This window comes from Pristiophorus japonicus, chromosome 9 (genome assembly GCF_044704955.1).
Source record: "Pristiophorus japonicus isolate sPriJap1 chromosome 9, sPriJap1.hap1, whole genome shotgun sequence".
Lineage (NCBI taxonomy): Eukaryota > Metazoa > Chordata > Chondrichthyes > Pristiophoridae > Pristiophorus > Pristiophorus japonicus.
Genome location: NC_091985.1, coordinates 72,441,586 through 72,463,233, shown reverse-complemented (window position 1 = coordinate 72,463,233; position 21,648 = coordinate 72,441,586). Strand labels below are relative to the sequence as shown.

The window sequence follows — 21,648 nt, the reverse complement described above, 5'->3', positions numbered from 1 at the left end:
TCCGAACAACACATGCACATTTACGCTGTGGGCCGCGCTGGACACTATCTTGGTGAGGCCGGTAGGGCGACCGTTTGGTGCGTGCACTAGAAGTATGGTAAGTAGGCAGATTGTGACGTCAATCAGCGAGCAATGCTGATTTGATGAGAGTGCTTCCATTTTCGTCGTCATTTCTGCAGCTAACAGCCTTTCCTAACACTCACACAGCTGAACTTGTGTTCAGCAGCAGGAAGGATCCCCCCCCACCAGTGATATCTAAAGGGATCATTGACAACTTTCAGGTAACTTGCTTTTTGATTTCTATTGGCTCCGAGTAGGTTTGTGAAACTGTTTGGAGCTTTCTAGAGTTACTTAAAGTTGGTGAGGTGACTTGGAGTGGTGCTGCAAGTGGAAAAGGTCTGGCTTATGAATTCAAGGATTCTGGTCAGACCACTTGCTCCCAGTTGTTATCACCCTACGCCTGCAACATAACAGGGAAATGGAGCAGAGGCACCAAAGAGGACAAGCAGAGGAAGGAGGAGGAGTGGGCGAAGGGCTCTCAGCAGGAGGCCTTACCTACCTAGGGTTTTCTGAATGCAATTCTCTTACCTCAACCTGAACTAGGAGTAGTGTACGAAGGAGGTGCTCACCGAACTCTGCCATCTCTTGCAACCAGCCTTGCAGCCTCTCTCCAACGCAAGGACAGCGCTGCCAGTGACTGTGAAAGTGCCATGGCCTTGAATTTCTGTGTGTAGGAAACTTTCTAGGCTGAAGCAGGCGACTCTGTAACATATGGTGTTGTGGGCACCATACATAAATGCTGGATTGTACCCCAACTGCATAGGGTACCATAGAATCATAGAAAATTATGGCACAGATAGAGGCTATTTGGCCCATCCTGTCCGTGTCGATCGAAAAAGAGCTACCCAGACTAATCCCACCTTTCAGCACTAGGTCTGTAGCCCTGTAGATTACGGCTCTTTACGTGCACATCCAAGCACCACTCGCTGAATGTGCAGCTGGTGTCCGACGATGCTTAACACATCATGATGGTGAGTATCCTGGCAGCAGTCAGGATGTTTATATTTTGGGTCAGTCCGCTGTTCTCTTTGAGCCACCACGACAAACCAGAGGTTGGCTACTGGGTGACAAGGGCTAAACCTTATACATCTGGCTCTTGACTCCACTGCACAGCCTGACCACACCTGGTAGCATACTTACAACGAGAGCCATGCTGCCACACAAAACGTCATAGAGCAGACCATTGGCATCCTTAAACAACGCAACCACTGCATGGAGCACTCTGGAGGAGCCTTGAGGAGCATGTGTCATGATCTGCTGTATCCTCCATCAACCGGGTATCATGGGGACACAGCCCTTTCCACCAGGGACACTGCCACTAGATCAGGAGCAGGAGAAGCAAGAGGAGGAGGCAGAAGAGGAGGAGACGGAACTGGAAGGAAGGAGGCAAGACAGGATATCAGGATCGAATTATCCGGATGTGGTTCATTTTAACACAAACCTATTTCCCCATTCAACAATAATCCTATACCTTCCCTTCCCTCTCTTACTGACCATCACAGTGTCATCTTGTCTACAATGCTGAAATGAAAGCCATCACAAAGCAAACTTTCCAATGAAACTTTATCCATATATGCATCCAATATTGCATCAAAAATTTAACTAATCACCCTTGTGTATTCCCTTAATGACTGTCTTGCCTTTTCCTATCATAGTGCTCCTACACAGTGCTACCACAGTGGCTGCAGCATGGCTGGTGGAACATAAGAACATAACTGTAAAGTCCTGTTCCCTCAGTACAGATTCACACGAGGCATGTAGTGAAGTCAAGGTCACTCTGGACCTGCACCTTTATTTCACAGCTCTGGAATGCTGCACTTGCCTGAGACCTGTCCTTATATACCTGTCTCTTGCAAGTGCACCCCTGGTGGTAAGGTATGCTGGTGGTTACAGGTCATATCTTATTACAGTCATGTATAGCATGTTAGGATACAGTTATATATAATAATGTAAGATACATGACAATAACAAATAGGAGCAGGAGTAAGCCACCTGGCCCCTCGAGCCTGCTCCGCCATTTAATAAGATCATGGCTGATCTGATCCTGGACTCAGCTCCACTTCCCTGCCCATTCCCTATAACCCTTTATTCTCTTATCACTCAAAAATCTGTCTATCTCCGCCTTAAATATATTCAATGGCCCAGCCTCCACATTTCTCTGGGGCAGAGAATTCCATAGACTTACAACCCTCTGAGAAGAAATTCCTCCTCGTCTCAGTTTTATATGGGCAACACCTTATTCTGAAACTATGGGCCCAAATTTGCCCAGGAGTTGCTCTGTTTTTTTTGGAGCAACGTGATTTTTCTGGAGTATCTTAAAAATCCCCATTCTGCACATTTAATTTGCCTAAGTGAGTTAGTTAGGATTTTTTTTAGTTTTGTTTTTTTTCAAAAGGTGGCATTACCAGCCACTTATGCCTGTTTGGGCCATTTAAGTAAGTTTGGACAGCTAATAGTTGCTCCAAACCAACTTAGGCCAGCGTATGTGGCCACTTGTGGCCGCACAGAAAACCCTTGCGGAGAGTTGAGAAATCAGCGCAGGTTGCCAGAAATAGGGGAAGGGGATGAAGGGAAGCGGACAGGACCTTGCAAAGCACTAAACACCTTCACAACATTCAAGAAGCATAAAAACCATCAATAATAAATAAAAAATAAAACTTAAGTCCTACCTTCCTTACTCGGCCTGGGAAGTCAGCGGGCCTACTCCGACTCCTCTCCGACTCTCTCGAGGACTTCTCCGAGGGACTGGACTTCTCCTCCGAGGGACTGGTGGATGACGACTTCTCCTCCGAGGGACTGGTGGATGACGACTTCTCCTCCGAGGGACTGGTAGCCGACGACTTCTCCTCCGAGGGACTGGTGGACGAAGACTTCTCTGAGGGACTGGTGGACGACGACTTCTCCGAGGGACTGGTGGACGACGACTTCTCTGAGGAACTGGTGGATGGCGACTTCTCCTCCGAGTGACTGGTGAACAACGACTTCTCCTCCGAGTGACTGGTGAACAACGACTTCTCCTCCGAGGTACTGGTGGACAATGACTTCTCCTCCGAGTGACTGGTGGACAACGACTTCTCCTCCGAGGTACTGGTGGACAACGACTTCTCCTCCGAGTGACTGGTGGACAACGACTTCTCCTCCGAGGTACTGGTGGACAACGACTTCTCCTCCGAGTGACTGGTGAACAACGACTTCTCCTCCGAGGTACTGGTGGACGACGACTTCTCTGAGGAACTGGTGGATGACGACTTCTCCTCCGAGGGACTGGTGGACAACGACTTCTCTGAGCAACTGGTGGACAACTTCTCCGAGGGACAGGACTTCTCCGAGGACTTCTCCGAGGACTTCTCCGAGGGACCTTCGGCTGGGGGCAGGAGCTACTGCACATGTGCAAAACCTCCAGTGCGCATGCGTTGAGCTGCCGGCACTGTTTTTCATGCAGGGCCCTAGCTCCGCCCCTTAATGGAGAGACCACACCGCGTCAAGCCATGGGAAAGGCCACAGAGCAGCCAGAATTCGGGGAGATCTTTTCGGCGCCGTTTTCACCTTAGGAAGTCGGCGCATCTCCGATGAGTGTGCTGAAAAAATGGGTGGGCCAAATTTGGGCCCTATGTCCCTAGTTTTAGTGTCCTCTATGAGTGGAAAAAACCTCTCTGCATCCACTTGTCGCGCTCCCTCATTATCTTATATGTTTCGATAAGATCACCTCTCATTCTTCTGAACTCCAATGAGTATAGGAAGGCTGCTGATTTTCAATGAGTGACACCACAGATGGCCTTGCAGGATGACCTCAAGCACCTCTGGATCTCGTAGGCCCAGCATTGGGCTGCATCACATCAGCATGCGAGACAGCAGTCTAGACTGGCTGGCTGACAGGCAACAGGAAGGCACTGGTGTAGTATGAATGCTGTCACTCTGAGAGAAGACAGCAGAGTGGCCTCCACAGACCCATAGCCACTCCCCAGGTGCAGCGCCTGAGCAATCCTAGTAATCTGCTGGAGTACAGACTGCTGGACTGCTGTGACACCTGCAAGCCCCTTTTCACACTGGTAAACCCAGCTATGATGGCAGCAGTCTGTGCTTGCATGACTTCTGTCTGAGCTTCCATTGTAGCACTCAGACATTGGATGACCTGTGCGTAAGCTACAATTGAAGCTGAGATTTTGGCCATCAGACGATGCATGATGGTTGGCTCTACAAGGGCATTAATGGATCTGCCCAGCTCATCCACGCTAGAAAGGATGGGCTCCAAGCTCTGCCCAAAGCCCTGTGTACGGCTGGAGCTGAATTCTTCCATGCTCCTTGACATTGCATTTAGGCTTTCTGGTAGGCTTGCCAATGCACTAAGCATTTAATTGTGCATACCCATCAGCATTCTTCTGTAGCCCACCCCATCGAAGTCTTTATCTGAGTCCGGTGCAGCAGAACTCATGTGTGACCCCACCTTCCAGGGAACTGGCACCTGAGCTACCCTTTCCCCCTGCCCTGACTGCAGGCCATTTGTGCCTGGTGTCTCACCATGTGCAGATCCAATGTCTAACCTATCCTCTAAAGTGCGCGGAGAGTCAGTATCTGAGCTGATGGCTAGGGGTGTGAAATCGAATGACGATGTTTCTTCTCCTGCTTCTCCACTCTCCTGTCCCTCTTGTTCTTCCACCACTGGCTAGGCAGGCTGCAATTCTTGGGCCTCTGAAAGGCACAAAGGTAATGTTGAGATGAGGGGAGTGGGGGAAAGCAGTATCTGCATGCTTACACTATGTGCAGATTGTAAATCAGAAGTTATTGTGGGATGAGGGGGAAGTGGGATGTGAGAAGGAGGTTTAGGCATGAGGATACTGGCATCTTGAATTCCTTCAGCCCTGCCGCTGGCCATTGGCTCAGCCATGCCCCCACCAAGAATGGACAGCACCAACTCCTCCAATAGGGTGAATTGATGCAGGTGAGCCTGCCCCCACCAGTTAAACTCTGCTGTCTGCGGATATGCATCACCTTCTCCTTTAAGAGAAAAGTAAGTGTGTCAGTGTATGGTATAATGTGTTTGAGTTAAATAGCTGACAGTGTGCTCAAGCTATGAGATGTGGATGTGAGTCTTGCAGCAGTGGTAATTGTGTATGGGTGAGCTGAAGCTATGAATGTGAGGTATGATTCGTGTTTGGTAGGTATTGTTGGTAGGTGAGTGATGCAGGTGTGGTGCATTGAGCACTGTGTGAGAATAGTGGTGCAGATGGTGGGAGATGGTATTTGAAGATGAATTCACTGACCTTAACCACGTGTGTGAGGTCATTAAACATCTTCCTGCACCGAGTCCAGGTCTTCGCGGCTATATTGCTGACATTGATCACATAGGTTATTTGTACCTACTGCAATCTTGCCTGTTGCCTGGAGGGCCTCCTGGCCACCTGTGGAAAGAGGACCTCTATCCTAGAGTTGACCTCCTGGACCAATGCCTCCAGTGCTGCATCTGAGAATCTCTGAGCCCTTTCTCTGGCCTGTTGAGTCATTATTCAATCTTGTTTTTCTGATAGTAGCCTTCACAATCACTTCCACCACCTGTTGCAGGCAAAAAGCACCTTCCCTTTAGAAGTGCCAACTGACTTTAAGTAGTGCCGGCTAGCTTTAATTGGAACTAGCCTCGCACTAAATTTAGCTCCATGCTGAGCGTTCAGCCACTCAGCAGCATGTTCAGCATTGGCTGAATGCTGCAATCATGTTAATTAGTAGGCGGCACAAATTTTATGTGCTACCCACTGTCCTTCAAATGGGCGTGGGTTGCTATTGCATCGCAATCCCTGCGCCATTTTCGGGGGCTATCGGTTTTAGGCCACAGTATCCAAAATAGATTGAATTGTCAGATGTTCATATTAGGAAATCGTGGATGCACTCCCCACAATTTTTCATCCATTAAAATGAATGGTTGGAAAATCATGGGCAGCACGTTCGTGATTTTCCAATATACACTCCCGGCAGACATAGCTCCAAGCAGGAGTATGCATTTGTAAAATGTATCCTATATTACAAATATATCAAAATGTTTACTCTATATGTCAACTAGATTCAGTAAACTATCACCAAAGGAAGCTGATTTTAGTTTTTAACAAGATATGAAATATAATAAAATAAAAATGTGTCAACATACCCTTTGTATGGAAATGCAATGCACATAATATATAAAAACAAATTTTGTGTTCGACATTTGCTATTAGAAATAAAAGATATCAGAAAATTTTAAATTACTTAACGCTTTTTAAACGAATTCATTCTACTATTAAATGCCATAACCTAGAAATTACTGTTGCCAATATTAGTGGATGATATTCCCATGATATTCCATTGTTCATTAAAATAAATGGGTTAATGCCTGTGGACATAAGAATACCATAGGAATATTTGAAGTATTTATCTGTTACCACCAACAGTAATTTTTATTGTTATACAGCAACACTCAAAGACCTTTTTGTACAACATAATGAATAGGTAAAATAAGTTCAGAAAGAAATAACAAATCAAGAGACTCAAATAATATAATCCACAACAGCAAAATTCACACAATTACTTGAATCCTGAGACTGTTTTATATTACTTTCTCTGCCTCCTATCTATCTGTAGTTTTTAACAATGGTCCAGATTTTGCAGTAGAAATAACAGTGAAGCAATCAGCTCTGATCGTTATAAAGGATAAATAGGACAGCAACTTCTGCCATCTGCACATGCACAGTTAAACGCAGAAATCAGGAAGTTGCTGACTGCGTTGCCCTGAATTTCCAGAACCTGCGCTTTAACAGTATCTCGCCAAGAGATTTTGAGTGTCACATACATGGAAGGGCATGAAGTTGCGGTAGTTACCCACTAGAAACCCACTAAACATGGCAAAATAAATTAGGACATGTCCATTCAAGTGTAAGTGAATGTTTAACAGCTTAATTATTGCTAAACAACCTCTCTGGCACCTAAAATGTACTTCTAAATGTGTGGAGTCTCATTCGTTCAGATTTTAATTATTGTTGGAGATTTTTAAAAACAAACATTTAAAATAAAAAAATGTTTTAAAAACGTTTTTCTATCTCTTTTATCTCGCTTTTTTAATCCCATTTTCCTCTCTATTACGTTTTCCGTACATGATTTGGCATTGAATTAAATATTCAAACTTATACATCCTGGTTTAGATTCTGCGTGCCTCAGTAAGGACTAAGTCTTTGTTATCAACTTTTAAATAGATTTCTGCTGATTCTGCAACACATCATACTTTAAAGCTATATTTAAAATAATTGGCATTTAACGAAAAGACTGACATGTGTACACAGAATGCTGAGTGTGCATATTTTTAAAGTTTTAAATCCAGTGCATTGCAGGCCAAACAAAAGGCACTCACATGGGGCAATAGTACTACTCATTCACATGTTGCATTAGCCCAAAGGTATTAAAAGAATGTTACCATTATATACATATGAATTAGGGTTTCTTAAAGGCTGATCTATTTTAAAATTCCTTGAGATGTTTCACTGGTTTTACTAGATAAATCACATATGTGTTTGATTTTTTTTTGAAAAAATTATTATTATGATAAATCAAATCCTGTTTAGCAGTCAAATTTTCTGCACAGTGATTGAACATGACAAACAACTACAATTGTAAAATTTCAGATCCTGCCCCAATACTGATCGAAACGTAACAAAATTATCCTAGGGCAGCATTCTGTCATTACTCCATTATTGTTTGCTGCTGTTAAATTATTAAACCGTACCTTCTCTGATGATTTAACACAAGCAAAAAATCCCTCTGAACCCTCTGCATAATTATTGACTGACAAGTACCTGTGGATCGAAAAGGAAGAAAGGATGCCCATTTCGTATCTGCAGCACAACATACTCTTCCTGGTTTCCCACAGACACAGCAAAGAAAATCAAACCATCAAGTTGACTGGTCTTGAAGCTGAGTTTTATACCTATTGTAGAGAAACAGCAAATTAAACTCTTTATCATTACTTCTTTTGATTCTAAAAGAGAAGGCAATTAGTAAACGTTAGCAAAGCAAATATACCAAACAGGTCTGAAGAAGTGTTAATAGGATTTATTCAAAGGAAGGTAACAATGAACAACTTAATTGATGTGTAAACCATTCTGCCAATATTTTGGTGAGTTGCTATCCTGGTTTGGATAATCCACATGGTTTAACTGTCCAGCATAATTTTGGAAATTTGTATCATTCTTTCAATATATCATCATCATCATCATCATAGGCAGTCCCTCGGAATCGAGGAAGACTTGCTTCCACTCTTAGAATGAGTCCTTAGGTGGCAGAATAGTCACATAGGAACTTCAAACAGGAGATTAGGGATGCGTGCAATAAAGATACAGCAGTTATCATGGGTGACTTTAATCTACATATAGATTGGGCTAAACAAATTGGTAGAAATATGGTGGAGGAGGATTTCCTGGAGTGTTTAAGGGATAGTTTTCGAGACCAATATGTCCAGGAACCAACTAGAGATATGGCCATCCTAGACTGGGTGTTGTGTAATGAGAGAGGATTAATTAGCAATCTTGTTGTGTGAGGCCCTTTGGAGAAGAGTGACCATAACATGGTAGAATTCTTCATTAAGATGGAGAGTGACGCAGTTAATTCAGAGACTAGGGTCCTGAATTTAAGAAAGGAAACTTCGATGGTATGAGACGCGAATTGGCTAGAATAGACTGGCGAATGATACTGAAAGGGTTGACGGTGGATAGGCAATGGCAAACATTTAAAGATCACATGGATGAACTACAACAATTGTACATCCCTGTGTGGCGTAAGAATAAAAAAGGGAAGGTGGCTCAACCGTGGCTGACAAGGGAAATTAGGGAAAGTGTTAAATCCAAGGAAGAGGCATATAAATTGGCCAGAAAAAGCAGCAAACTTGAGGACTGGAAGAAATTTAGAATTCAGCAGAGGAGGACTAAGGGTTTAATTAGTAGGGGGAAAATAGAGTAAGAAAGGAAGCTTGCAGGGAACATAAAAACTGACTGCAAAAGCTTCTATAGATATGTGAAGAGAAAAAGATTAGTGAAGACAAATGTAGGTCCCTTGCAGTCAGAATCAGGTGAATTTATAATGGGGAACAAAGAAATGGCAGACCAATTGAACAAATACTTTGGTTCTGTCTTCACTAAGGAAGACACAAATAACCTTCCGGAAATACTAGGGGACTGAGAGTCTAGTGAGAAGGAGAAACTGAAGGAAATCCTCATTAGTCAGGAAATTGTGTTAGGGAAATTGATGGGATTGAAGGCCGATAAATCCCCAGGACCTGATAGTCTGCATCCCAGAGTACTTAAGGAAGTGGCCCTAGAAATAGTGGTTGCATTGGTGATCATTTTCCAACGTTCTATAGACTCTGGATCAGTTCCTATGGATTGGAGGATGTGATATATTCACAGAGCACAGCATACGCAGCTTCCTACATGGCAGGTAGCTCTCTGGCAAGCCTCCGGAATCTGCCTGGTTGTGTTTATTATTAACTATGCAGTTGCAGTACACAATACGTCCACGTTCACAGTGTGGAGTTACAAACATTACAAGCTTACAGACATTACAGAGGGTAGCTAATGTAACCCCACTTTTTAAAAAAGGAGGGAGAGAGAAAACAGGGAATTATAGACCATTTAGCTTGACATCGGTAGTGGGGAAAATGTTGGAATCAATTATTAAAGCAGCACATTTGGAAAGCAATGACTGGATCGGTCCATGTCAGCATGGATTTATGAAAGGGAAATCACGCTTGACAAATCTTCTAGAATTTTTTGAGGATGTAACTAGTAGAGTGGACAAGTGAGAACCAGTGGATGTGGTGTATTTGGACTTTCAAAAGGCTTTTGACAAGGTCCCACACAAGAGATTAGTGTGCAAAATTAAAGCACATGGTATTGGGGGTAATGTATTGACGTGGATAGAGAACTGGTTGGCAGACAGGAAGCAAAGAGTAGGAATAAACGGGTCCTTTTCAGAATGGCAGGCAGTGACTAGTGGGGTACCGCAAGGTTCAATGCTGAGACCCTAGCTATTTACAATATACATTAATGATTTAGACAAAGGAATTGAATGTAATATCTCCAAGTTTGCAGATGACACTAAGCTGGGTGGTAGTGTGAGCTATGAAGAGGATGCTAAAATGCTGCAAGGTGACTTGGACAGGTTAGGTGTGTGGACAAATGCATGGCAGATGTAGTATAATGTAGATAAATGTGAGGTTATCCATTTTGGTGGCAAAAACAGGAAGACAGAATATTATCTGAATGGTGACAGATTAGTAAAAGGGGAAGTGCAACGAGACCTGGGTATCATGATACATCAGTCATTGAAAGTTAGTATGCAGGTACAACAGGCGGTGAAGAAGGCAAGTGGCACGTTGGCCTTCATTGCGAGAGGATCTGAGTATAGGAGCAGGGAGGTTTTACTGCAGTTGTACAGGGCCTTGGTGAGGCCACACCTTGATTATTGTGTACAGTTTTGGTCTCCTAATCGGAGGAAGGACATTCTTGCTATTGAGGGAGTAAAGCGAAGGTTCACCAGACTGATTCCTGAGATGGCAGGACTGACATATGAAGAAAGACTGGATCGACTAGGGTTATATTGACTGGAATTTAGAAGAATGAGAGGGGATCTCATAGAAACATATAAAATGCTGATGGGATTGGACAGGTTAGATGCAGGAAGAACGTTCCCAATGATGGGGAAGTCCAGAACCAGGGGTCACAGTCTAAGGATAAGGGGTAAGCCATTTAGAACCGAGATGAGGAGAAACTTCTTCACTCAGAGAATTGTGAACCTGTGGAATTCTCTACCACAGCAAGTTGTTGAGGCCACTTCGTTAGATATATTCGAAAGGGAGTTAGATGTGGCCCTTATGGCTAAAGGGATCAAGGGTATGGAGAGAAAGCAGGAATGGGGGTACTGAAGTTGCATGATCAGCCATGATCATATTGAATGATGGTGCAGGCTCGAAGGGCCGAATGGCCTACTCCTGCATCTATTTTTTATGTTTCTATATTTCTATGTTAATACGATAGCCACAGTCCCTGCCACAGGTGGGACAGACAGTCGTTGAGGATAAGGGAGGATGGGACAGGTTTTCCACGCATTCTTTCCGCTGCCTGTGCTGTTTTCTGCATGCACGCGGCAATGAGACTCGAGGCGCTCAGCGTCCTCCCGGATGCACTTCCTTCACTCAGGGCAGTCTTTGGCCAGGAACTCCTAGGTGTCACTGGGGATGCCGCACTTTATCAGGGAGGCTTTGAGGGTGTCCTTGTAACGTTTCCTCTGCCCACCTTTGGCTCGTTTGCCATGAAGGAGTTCCGAGTAGAGCGCTTGCTTTGGAAGTCTCGTGTCTGGCATGCGGACAATGTGGCCTGCCCAGCAGAGCTGATCAAGTGTGGTCAGTGCTTCAATGCTGTGGATGTTGGCCTGGTCGAGGACACTAACGTTGGTGCTTTTGTCTTCCCAGGAGGTTTGTAGGATCTTGCGGAAGCATCGTTGATGTGGCGGCAACTACAGAGGAATCTCCCTGCTATCAGCCACTGGGAAAGTTGACGCTAGAGTTCTCCTCAATCGTCTTCTCCCTGTGGCTGAGGAGCTCCTCCCAGTGTCACTGTGCAGATTTTATCCCCTACGGGGTACAACAGACATGATCTTTGCAGCGCAACAGCTGCAGGAAAAATGCAGGAAGCAACGCCAGCCCTTATACATGGCCTTCTTCGACCTTACAAAGGCCTTTGACTTTGTCAACCGCAAGGGTCTATGAAGTGTCCTCCTCCGTTTCGGATGCCCCCAAAAGTTCGTCAACATCCTTTGCCTGCTCCACGACGACATGCAGGTTGTGGTCCTTACCAACGGATCCATTACAGACCCAATCCGCCCCGGGGTCAAACAGGGCTGCTTCATCGCTCCAACACTCTTCTCAATGTTCCTCGCTGCCATGCTCCACCTCACAGTCAACAAACTCCCCGCTGGAGTGGAACTAAACTACAGAACCAGTGGGAAGCTGTTCAAACTTCGCTGCCTCCAGGCCAGGTCCAAGACCACCCCAACTTCGATCGGCGAGCTACAGTACGCAGACGATGCCTGCGTCTATGCACATTCAGAGGCTGAACTCTAGGATATAGTTGACCTATTTACTGAGGCATGCAAAAGCATGGGCCTTACGCTGAACATCCGTAAGACAAAGGTCCTCCACCAGCCTGTCCTTGCCGCACAGCACTGCCCCCCAATCATCAAGATCCTTTCAATATATTTCACTCGTTTGGTCCCACAATGTCCTATTTCCATTGTCCACCAGGGAGCCTCCATTAATGGTGAGGAAAAGAAACATAGAAACATAGAAAATAGGTGCAGGAGTAGACCATTGAGCCCCTCGACCCTGCACCGCCATTCAATAAGATCTTGGTTGATAATTCACCTCAGTACCCCTTTCCTGCTTTCTCTCCATACCCCTTGATGCCCTTAGCCGTAAGGGCCATATCTAACTCCCTCTTGAATATATCCAATGAACTGGCATCAACAACTCTCTGCGGCAGGGAATTCCATAAGTTAACAACTCTCTGAGTGAAGAAGTTTCTCCTCATCTCAGTCCTAAATGGCCTATCCTTATCCTAAGACTATGTCCCCGGTTCTGGACTTCCCCAACATCGGGAACATTCTTCCCGCATCAAACCTGTCCAGTCCCGTCAGAATTTTATATGTTTCTATGAGATCACCTCTCATCCTTCTAAACTCCAGTGTATAAAGGCCCAGTTGATCCAGTCTCTCCTCATATGACAGTCCAGCCATCCCTGGAATCAGTCTGTTGAACCTTCGCGGCACTCCCTCAATAGCAAGAACGTCCTTCCTCAGATTAGGAGACCAAAACTGAACACAATATTCCAGGTGAGGCCTTACTAAGGCCCTGTACAACTGCAGTAAGACCTCCCTGCTCCTATATTCAAATCCCCCAGCTATGAAAGCCAACATACCATTTGCCTTCTTCACCACCTGCTGTACCTGCATGCCCACTTTCAGTGACTGATGAATCATGACACCCAGGTCTCGTTGCATCTCCCCTTTTCCTAATCTGCCGCCGTTCAGATAATATTCTGCCTTCGTGTTTTTGCCCCCAAAATGGATAACCTCACATTTATCCACATTATACTGCATCTGCCATGCATCTGCCCACTCACCTAACCTGTCCAAGTCACCCTGCAGCCTCTTAGCATCCTCCTCACAGCTCACACCGCCACCCAGTTTAGTGTCATCCGCAAACTTGGAGATATTGCGCTCAATTCCTTCATCTAAATCGTTAATGTATATTGTAAAGAGCTGGGGTCCCAGCACTGAGCCCTGCGGCACTTCACTATTCACTGCCTGCCATTCTGAAAAGGACCCATTTATCCCAACTCTCTGCTTCCTGTCTGCCAAACAGTTCTCTATCCACATCAGTACATTACTCCCAATACCATGCGCTTTGATTTTGCACACTAATCTCTTGTGCGGGACCTTGTCATAAGCCTTTTGAAAGTCCTAATACATCACATCCACTGGTTCTCCCTTGTCCACTCTACTAGTTACATGCTCAAAAAATTCCAGAAGATTTGTCAAGCATGATTTCCCTTTCATGAATCCATGCTGACTTGGTCCAATCCTGTCACTGCTTTCCAAATGCGCTGCTATTTCAACTTTAAGGATTGATTCCAACATTTTCCCCACTACTGATGTCAGGCTAACTGGTATATAATTACCCGTTTTCTCTCTCCCTCCTTTTTAAAAAAATGGTGTTACATTAGCTACCCTCCAGTCCATAGGAACTGATCCAGAGTCGATAGACTGTTGGAAAATGATCACCAATGCATCCACTATTTCTAGAGCCACTTCCTTAAGTACTCTGGGATGCAGACTATCAGGCCTTCAATTCCATCAATTTCCATAACACAATTTCCCGCCTAATAAGGATATCCTTCAGTTCCTCCTTCTCACAAGACCCACTGTCCCCTAGTACATTCGGAAGGTTATTTGTGTCTTCCTTCGTGAAGACAGAACCAAAGTATTTGTTCAATTGGTCTGCCATTTCTTTGTTCCCCATTATAAATTCACCTGAATCCGACTGCAAGGGACCTATGTTTGTCTTCACTAATCTTTTTCTCTTCACATATTTATAGAAGCTTTTGCAGTCAGTTTTTATGTTCCCTGCAAGCTTCCTCTCGTACTCTATTTTCCCACTCTTAATTAAACCCTTAGTCCTCTTCTGTTGAATTCTAAATTTCTCCCAGTCCTCAGGGTTGTTGCTTTTCTAGCCAATTTATATGCCTCTTCCTTTGCTTTAACACTATCCTTAATTTCCGTTGTTAGCCATGGTTGACCCACCTTCCCCGTTTTATTTTTACTGCAGGCAGGGATGTACAATTGCTGAAGTTCATTAATAGTGGTTCAACTTTATTAATAAAGCACCTCTGTCTCTATCCATTTCAAATTTATCTTGCTTTTGCTGCTATTTCAAACCTGTTGTGCAAAAATGTTTCATAACACTCCACTGGCTAAGGCAATATAAGATTACGCAAGATGGGTTTGAGGACTGTATGATGTGAAGTTACAGAATGAAAGAAAGACTTGCATTTATATAGCACTTTTCACGACCACCAGACGTCTCAAAGCGCTTTACAGCCAATGAAGTACTTTTTTTGAAGTTTAGTTACTGTTGTAATACCACATGAGATACCTCTCAATATCTTGTGGTGGCAAACCTATGAATTTAAAGATTTTACCCTGTTCACACAGGTCACTGCAGCGATATTGTTAGAATTTAACCACATTTTTACTTATTTGCATAATTTCAGTACCAATAATGTATCCCATCGATAAATAGGGCATTATCGATGCAAAGCAACAACTCACTGAATCTTGGCAACCTGCCATAGTGTGGGATCAAATTATGGATCTGTGTCAAGCAGCTCTTTACATGTATGATTGGATTCATTATTTAGTTGAAGGAATAGAGAGTTGTATATCAAGCTGCAGATTATACTAAATTACCAGACCCAATAAGTGGTGTGGATGGAAGCACGAAATTACAAAAGGACAGTGATAGACTACGTGAGTAGGCTAAACTATGATAGTTGGAGTTCAACATGGGGAAGGGTGAGGTCATCCACTTTGGATCTGAGAAAGAAAATCAGAATATTTTCTTAATGGTGAGCAACAAGGAGCTATGGAGGACCAAAAGGCTTTAGATATTCATAATCACTTAAAGCTGGTGCTCAGGTATAAAAAGTAATCAAAAAGACTAATGGAACGTTGGCATTTATCTCAAGGGGGTTGGATTACAAAAGTGAAGAAGTGATGTTTCAGTTGTACAGAGCCTTGGTCATTCCCCACCTGGAGTACTGCATTCCATTTTGGGCGCTGAAAAGATATATTGGCTTTGGAAAGGGAACAGCATAGAGTCACCAGAATGATACCAGGGCTTAAAGGATTAAGTTATTGGGATAGGTTGCATAAAATTGGCTTGTATTTCATTGAGTTTAGGAGGTTGAGGGGTGATCTAATCGAGATATTTAAAATGATAAAGGGGGTTGATAGGGTAGATACAGAAAAAGTATTTCCTCTAATAGGGGAACTGAGGACAAAAGGGCATAATCTTAAAATTAGAGGTAGGGTATTTAGCACTGAAATCTGGAAGCACTTTTTAACGGATAGTGGAAATCTGGAACTCACTCCGCAAAAGGCTGTGAATGCTGTGTCGATTGAAATTTTTTAAACTGAAATCGATAGGTTTTTGTTAAAGGAAGTTGCATTTATATAACACCTTTCACAACCTCAGGGCATCCCGAAGCGTTTTATAGCCAATGAAGTGTAGTCACTATTGTAATATAGGAAGCACGACACCCAATTTGCACACAGCAAGGTCCTACAAACAGCAATGAAATAAATGACCAGATCTAACTGTTTTAAGTGTTATAAGAGGGATAAATGTTGGCCAGGACATCGGGAGAACTCCCCTGCTCTTCTTTGAATAGCTGTTGTTAGAGCTTTTACGTTCACCTGAGAGGGCAGTATCAAAGAATATGGAACAAAGCAGGTAAATCAAGTTGAGGTATAGATCAGCCATAATGTAATTGAATGGCAGAACAGGCTTGAGGGCCTGGATGGCCCACTCCTGTTCATCTGTGAGCTCCTGCACTAAATCTTAAGGATTAAAAGAATAATTTAAAATCAACACCTTTTCTTTTTTTATTTATCAATATCAAATAATATATTCACTTGGAACCAGCAAAATGCAATTTTATTTCACAGCCAGAGCTCTTCTTGACAAAACATGTTATTTGACCAGGTTACCAGTTGTGAAACAAATCATATCATACTGGTCCCAAATGATTATCCTGTGTTTACCACCAGCAGTTTTTGAGTTGTTATTCAGCAGCGTCATCAACAACAAAGCTTGTTGTCACTGTGCTGTAAGAGGAAAAGAGATATACTATTATGATGATGGTCCAGTAAGAACAGGTTTTGTTTTCATCTCAGCAAGCCTCATATAGTGGAAGCCTCTTAATAGGAACATCCCTATGGTGAACAGAACATTATCGTTATCCAACTGTTACTATTAATCAAACACGGCATGGGGACTGAATCGGTGTCTTCAAATTAAACGTTCCCGTTAAGATATGAACCCATAACTATTTGACTACAATTGATCGCATACTGATTGAAAACAAACCTGTTACACCCGTACCGTGATCATAATGCAGTGCTATATTAACTTGTCAGTTTCATGCTCCATGCACATAAGTATTAGATCCTCTCGTGTGCATTCCAAGAACAAATTCAACAACCCATTCGGTAGCAGCATCTCTTCTCAGTTCTATATACCTATTAAATTTCTAATTTCACTCATTTAAAATTTAAATTATAATTATGATATTAGTAATAATTACCATTTTAATATAATAATATGATAATGAAGGTGTCTTCTAGCCACAGTTGTTTGTAGGGAATTCTAATGGATTAACAAAATTACTAGACAAACAAGGCAAATTTATTTTGAAAATTACATACAGGTTATTTTAAAAATATGGCTGGGTTTTAGAGGTTTCTGAATAAAAATAAATTTGAAAAGCTTTACAAATTTTTCTTTTATTTTATTTAAACTGCAGTAATTAATAAAAGTAAAATAAAAATTCCCTTAATATATGTAATCGTTTCCAGCAAGATACAGGAAGTTAAAGGTTAATTAATATGGTTGCTATGGAAACATTTGGGGAGAACACTTAGCAGTACCAGATGGCTGTAAACTTCATCATGAAATGACCAAGAACATTTCACTGCACTATATTCGATAAGATGACAATGGGCCAGAATTTACTGTAAAAATAATGGTGAGGCTAACGGCGCTCACTGTTATTTATGTGCAAATCGGACAGCAACATCAGGCGAGCGTAGATACACAGTTAACCGTGGTAATCCGGAAGTTGCTGACCGAAATGCGCCGCTCCACCGTACTCTGCATGAACATGGCATCTCGCCATCTGGCTCCCCATTCAAACGTATTGAATGATGTGAAGTTCCTGTACTTACGTTGTAGGTATGGACTAAATTTGCCACAGAAAGTTAGGACTTGTCCATTTCAGTTTAAGTACCTTTTTAATGGCATGATAAGTCTTAATTACTCCCAAACAACCTCTCTGGCATGGAAAATTAACTATTACAAGTGTGGAGTCTCATTCCTTCAGCTTTTAATCGTTGCTGGAAATTTTAACAAAATGTAATTTAAAAATATTTTTTTCTCTCTCTTTATTTTGCTTTCAGCATCTGTTTTGACATTGAATTCACTATTCTAATTTACACTTCCTAGTTCAGATCTTGAGCTGTTCAATTCTCAACCCTTCAGTCTGATTGGTTAAGGAGATACACATTTGCTTTCATCATCGTCATAGGCAGTCCCTTGAAGCGAGGATGACTTTCTTCCACGCTAAAAAAGGATGAGTTCACAGGTGTTTCAATGAAGGAATTAATATTCCAGATCCCGAACTACATCCTGACGGGTGGAAGATGCCTGTGCGTGGATTTTTTTTAACATGTGGTAGTCGTTGCACACCAGCCACCACATGGGCTTGACAGAGCTAGGTCTTGGTCCAGTGGCAAGGGTTATCCAAGACGACTGGAGACCTGCTCTGCTGCACCGTCCTAGTGTGCACACATATCACAGTGTGGGCTGGCCCGTGCTGCCCCTGGCCCCGAATTCATGCCTCTCCTGGGCTCTGATCACATCCCTCCACAGTCTCTTGTCACTCCTGCTGTACCTGCCCACGCTCCAATCACCGACCTGGACCTTCATGATGTCACTCTTCGTTGCCCAGGAGAGCAGGTACAGAGACAGCAGCTGCAGTTAGAAACTTCATAAAACCCATCTGTTTGACCAAGTGTTTGGTCACGCTCCTGATATCCCTACTCTGGCTCAGTGTCCATTGTCCTTGTGTATCTGGGGGTATTTCTCTATAGTGAAGGAGCTGTATAATCATGAAACGTTGCGTGTGTGTGTGTTGGATGTGTGTTCAGAGCCTGTAATTATTTTGTTGAATAATGTTCTGTCTTTGTCCAGCATTTGGAGCCACTCATGAGGTGGGCCCGATCCTCTGCAGAGCTCATTGCCCTGTTCATTCAGGTCCCAGATGCCCTGTAGAGAGCGCTGTGCCATTGCCATCTTGCATTAACAGCAACTTGCTGTGCAAATTATCATGGAAATTAGATAGGCAAGGGCAAGTCGAGGGTACTGAACAAACGAGGGTACTGTTCATTCGTTGACTACAGTAAATTCTAGCCCATTGGTTATCCCTGCCATTTTTCTTTTTTGCTTCATCCTAAAATTCGCAGACTCTAACAAGACAGTGAGCCTCTGGATCTGGAAATGATCATACTAATATTTATGAATAAAATTTCACAAAGTTATTCCAGTGGCTAGTAATTAGAAGTGTGCCATCCGAACATCTTAACAGGAAACCTCTATTCTATGTATTCTGATACATGGTAAGGTATAAGTAAAGTATAAAATGATTCCTCTTCCCAAATATATTGTATAATGATGGTTCCCAATAGCAGTTTATGACTGGTAGTTTACTAACCATGATAGCATGGTGCAGCATAGAACTTGTCCCTCCTCCCACCTATAGTTAGTACTCAGTGAGGGGCATTTTAACATTTGCAGATAGTGTAAACAGGGTGATATCGGATCATGTTATACATCTCTCCGGATATTTGTTTCCATTGACTTCAATTAGATTTTTTTTAGTACACAGGTTTATTAAGACATGGATTGCCCTACCAGAAACAGTGGTGGTGGCAGAATCCAGAGCAAATTTGATAAAGGGAAATGGATAAATATCTGAAAAATTTAATTAAAAAAAATATGAAGGAACAGGAATGGGACTAAAAGGATCATTCTTACAGAGAGGCAGCAATGTGTTATGGGCTGAATGGTCTCCTCCTATGCTGTAAGATTTTAAGATTACATGGGGGAAACATTTGGGTCATTTGTGCCTCCCATTAGCACCCGCGGGGGCAGCGCCACAACCGACTCCTGTGAAATTCTGCAGGAGTTTAACAGCGGTGCTAACCGATAGCGACCCGCTCCTGCTGGTCGTGCCCCGGGCCACTTCGCTGGCGATGACAACATCATCACCGTGCGCAGTGACACGTTTTTGCCCTGGAGTGAGAATGCGGTAGCGCCTCATGAGGCTGCTGTGGGCAATGCTCACGCCAGCTTCGCGGGGCATGTTACGGGCTGTAGGCTGCTTGCAGGGTGAAAATTAAAGGGGAGGTGCGGTGCTGAAAATGTAAAAAACGGACGACTTGCTGGTCGCTGCCTTCTTCACTTCAGATCGCGGGGTCCGTGCCCGATGTTGCAGCCACAGCACCCTGCTCTCTGGTAATCTCGTGTTGGCCCCTTCTCCCATCTGCAGGGTCAACAGCTTGGCCCTCTCCTTTAATGGAAGGGGAGGACCCTGTCTTCCTGCCAGCACTACGTGCACCTCATCATAGCGCTGGAAAATTCGCGTTGGTTAGAGCCCCTGTCCCGCCCCCGAGAGAAAGTGGAGCATGAGATTTTGCATTCCACTTCCTTTCAGGGGTGGTAAGCTCAATTTTGCTCGTGGGGCCGGACTTCTGCATTTGGCGTAGGAGGACGCGCCTGGCAGCTGTTACCGCCCCCAACAACTCTAAAATGATAAATGGGGGGTAATTTTGAGGAAAGATTAAAAAAAATATATATGATCAGAAATTGCTTAAAGTGTACAATAGCAACATAAAATTCCCCTTCAAACACCTTAAAATCTCAACTCAGTCTGCTTCAAATATGGATGTTTCCTGACTTCCATCACTAATGCTGCAGCAAAAAATTGAACTGATCACCATTAAGGGAAGGATCCACTAACCTATTTGTTATTTTTTATGAATTAAAGTACTTTTTAAACTGGAAAACATTCCTAAACCAAGCTTTCAGCCCTGCAAAGACCTCATATGTTTCGTCAAAACTCCAGCTGACAGTCTCTTGCCTAAACAATCCTGTGGGACAATTGTAACTATGAATTTATGACGCAAAGATCTGAACTGCTAAACTATGGGGGTGGCTTGTGAAAATTTCCTTTGTACAAGTGTTCATGTTTGATGATAGCTCAAAGTTGATTATTAAAATCACTTTTAGAATTCCATACAGTTCTTTTATTAGCATGATAACTAAAACAAACAGGACATTTTTGTTTTAATCTACTTACTACATAACCCAAATAACTTCAGTCATGTTTGCATTAATGCAGCATTAATCATGTTGTTGTGTATTAATGAGTTTTCAGGCTATGCTAATTACTGTCATAGATTCTGCAGCAGGCCATTAAATATACAAATTACCGAATTAAAGATCCGGGTCTTTTCATGATTAATCTTAAATGGGTAAAAACTAATGATGTCTATAGAAAGTTTTCCTTTACTTTTAGCTGATTTTGTGATTATGACTAAATATAATCAATCTAATTTCTTATAAATGATGAACTGTAATTTTAATAAAAACGAGTTGATCTCCTGTGGAGTTGCTCACAGGCAAAGGTAATGCCAAAATTGGGTGTCTCTTCCTGTGACTGTCTTTCTGCTTGTCTTTCTCATTTTTCCCTCTCCCTCTCTTTCTCTGTTTCCATTCTTCTCTTTCTGTCTTTTTATGGCTCTCATATGCTTTCTCTCAATGTTGTTTCTCCATTTGTGTCTGACTCTTTTCTGTAAAAACTAATCAAAATCTTAATGCTTAAAGAAAATCATCACTTCTCAATATGTTAAATGAATCCTGATGCCACAAAAACATGCACTTTATTGTAAAGCCAAAATACTAATATGAATATATATGTGTATGAAAAGGAACAAATGCAATATAAAAATGTAAAATCAATTATAATAAGACATAGAAAGCAGAATTTAATTTTATATTAATTTGTGTTTTTTTTGACAGACATGTAGGTGTTAGGTGTAGGTGTAGGTTTTATGTTTTACACTGTACTTTTTCCTCGATTTATTACCTAAATTTTCAGAAACTAAGGAGGCAATGTTAACCTA

The 21,648-nt window shown here is 42.9% G+C and overlaps 1 protein-coding gene across 3 annotated transcripts in view; it reads right to left on the bottom strand.

Moving 5' to 3' along the window:
- The window catches only part of ush2a (Usher syndrome 2A (autosomal recessive, mild)), a 1,282,968-nt gene that overhangs the window by 741,400 nt on the left and 519,920 nt on the right, over positions 1–21,648 (bottom strand). For all 3 annotated transcript variants that reach the window (XM_070889457.1, XM_070889458.1, XM_070889459.1), the window contains exon 22: positions 7,872–8,002. In XM_070889457.1, the coding sequence (XP_070745558.1) occupies positions 7,872–8,002 (131 nt within the window). The remainder of the gene's footprint in view (positions 1–7,871; positions 8,003–21,648) is intronic.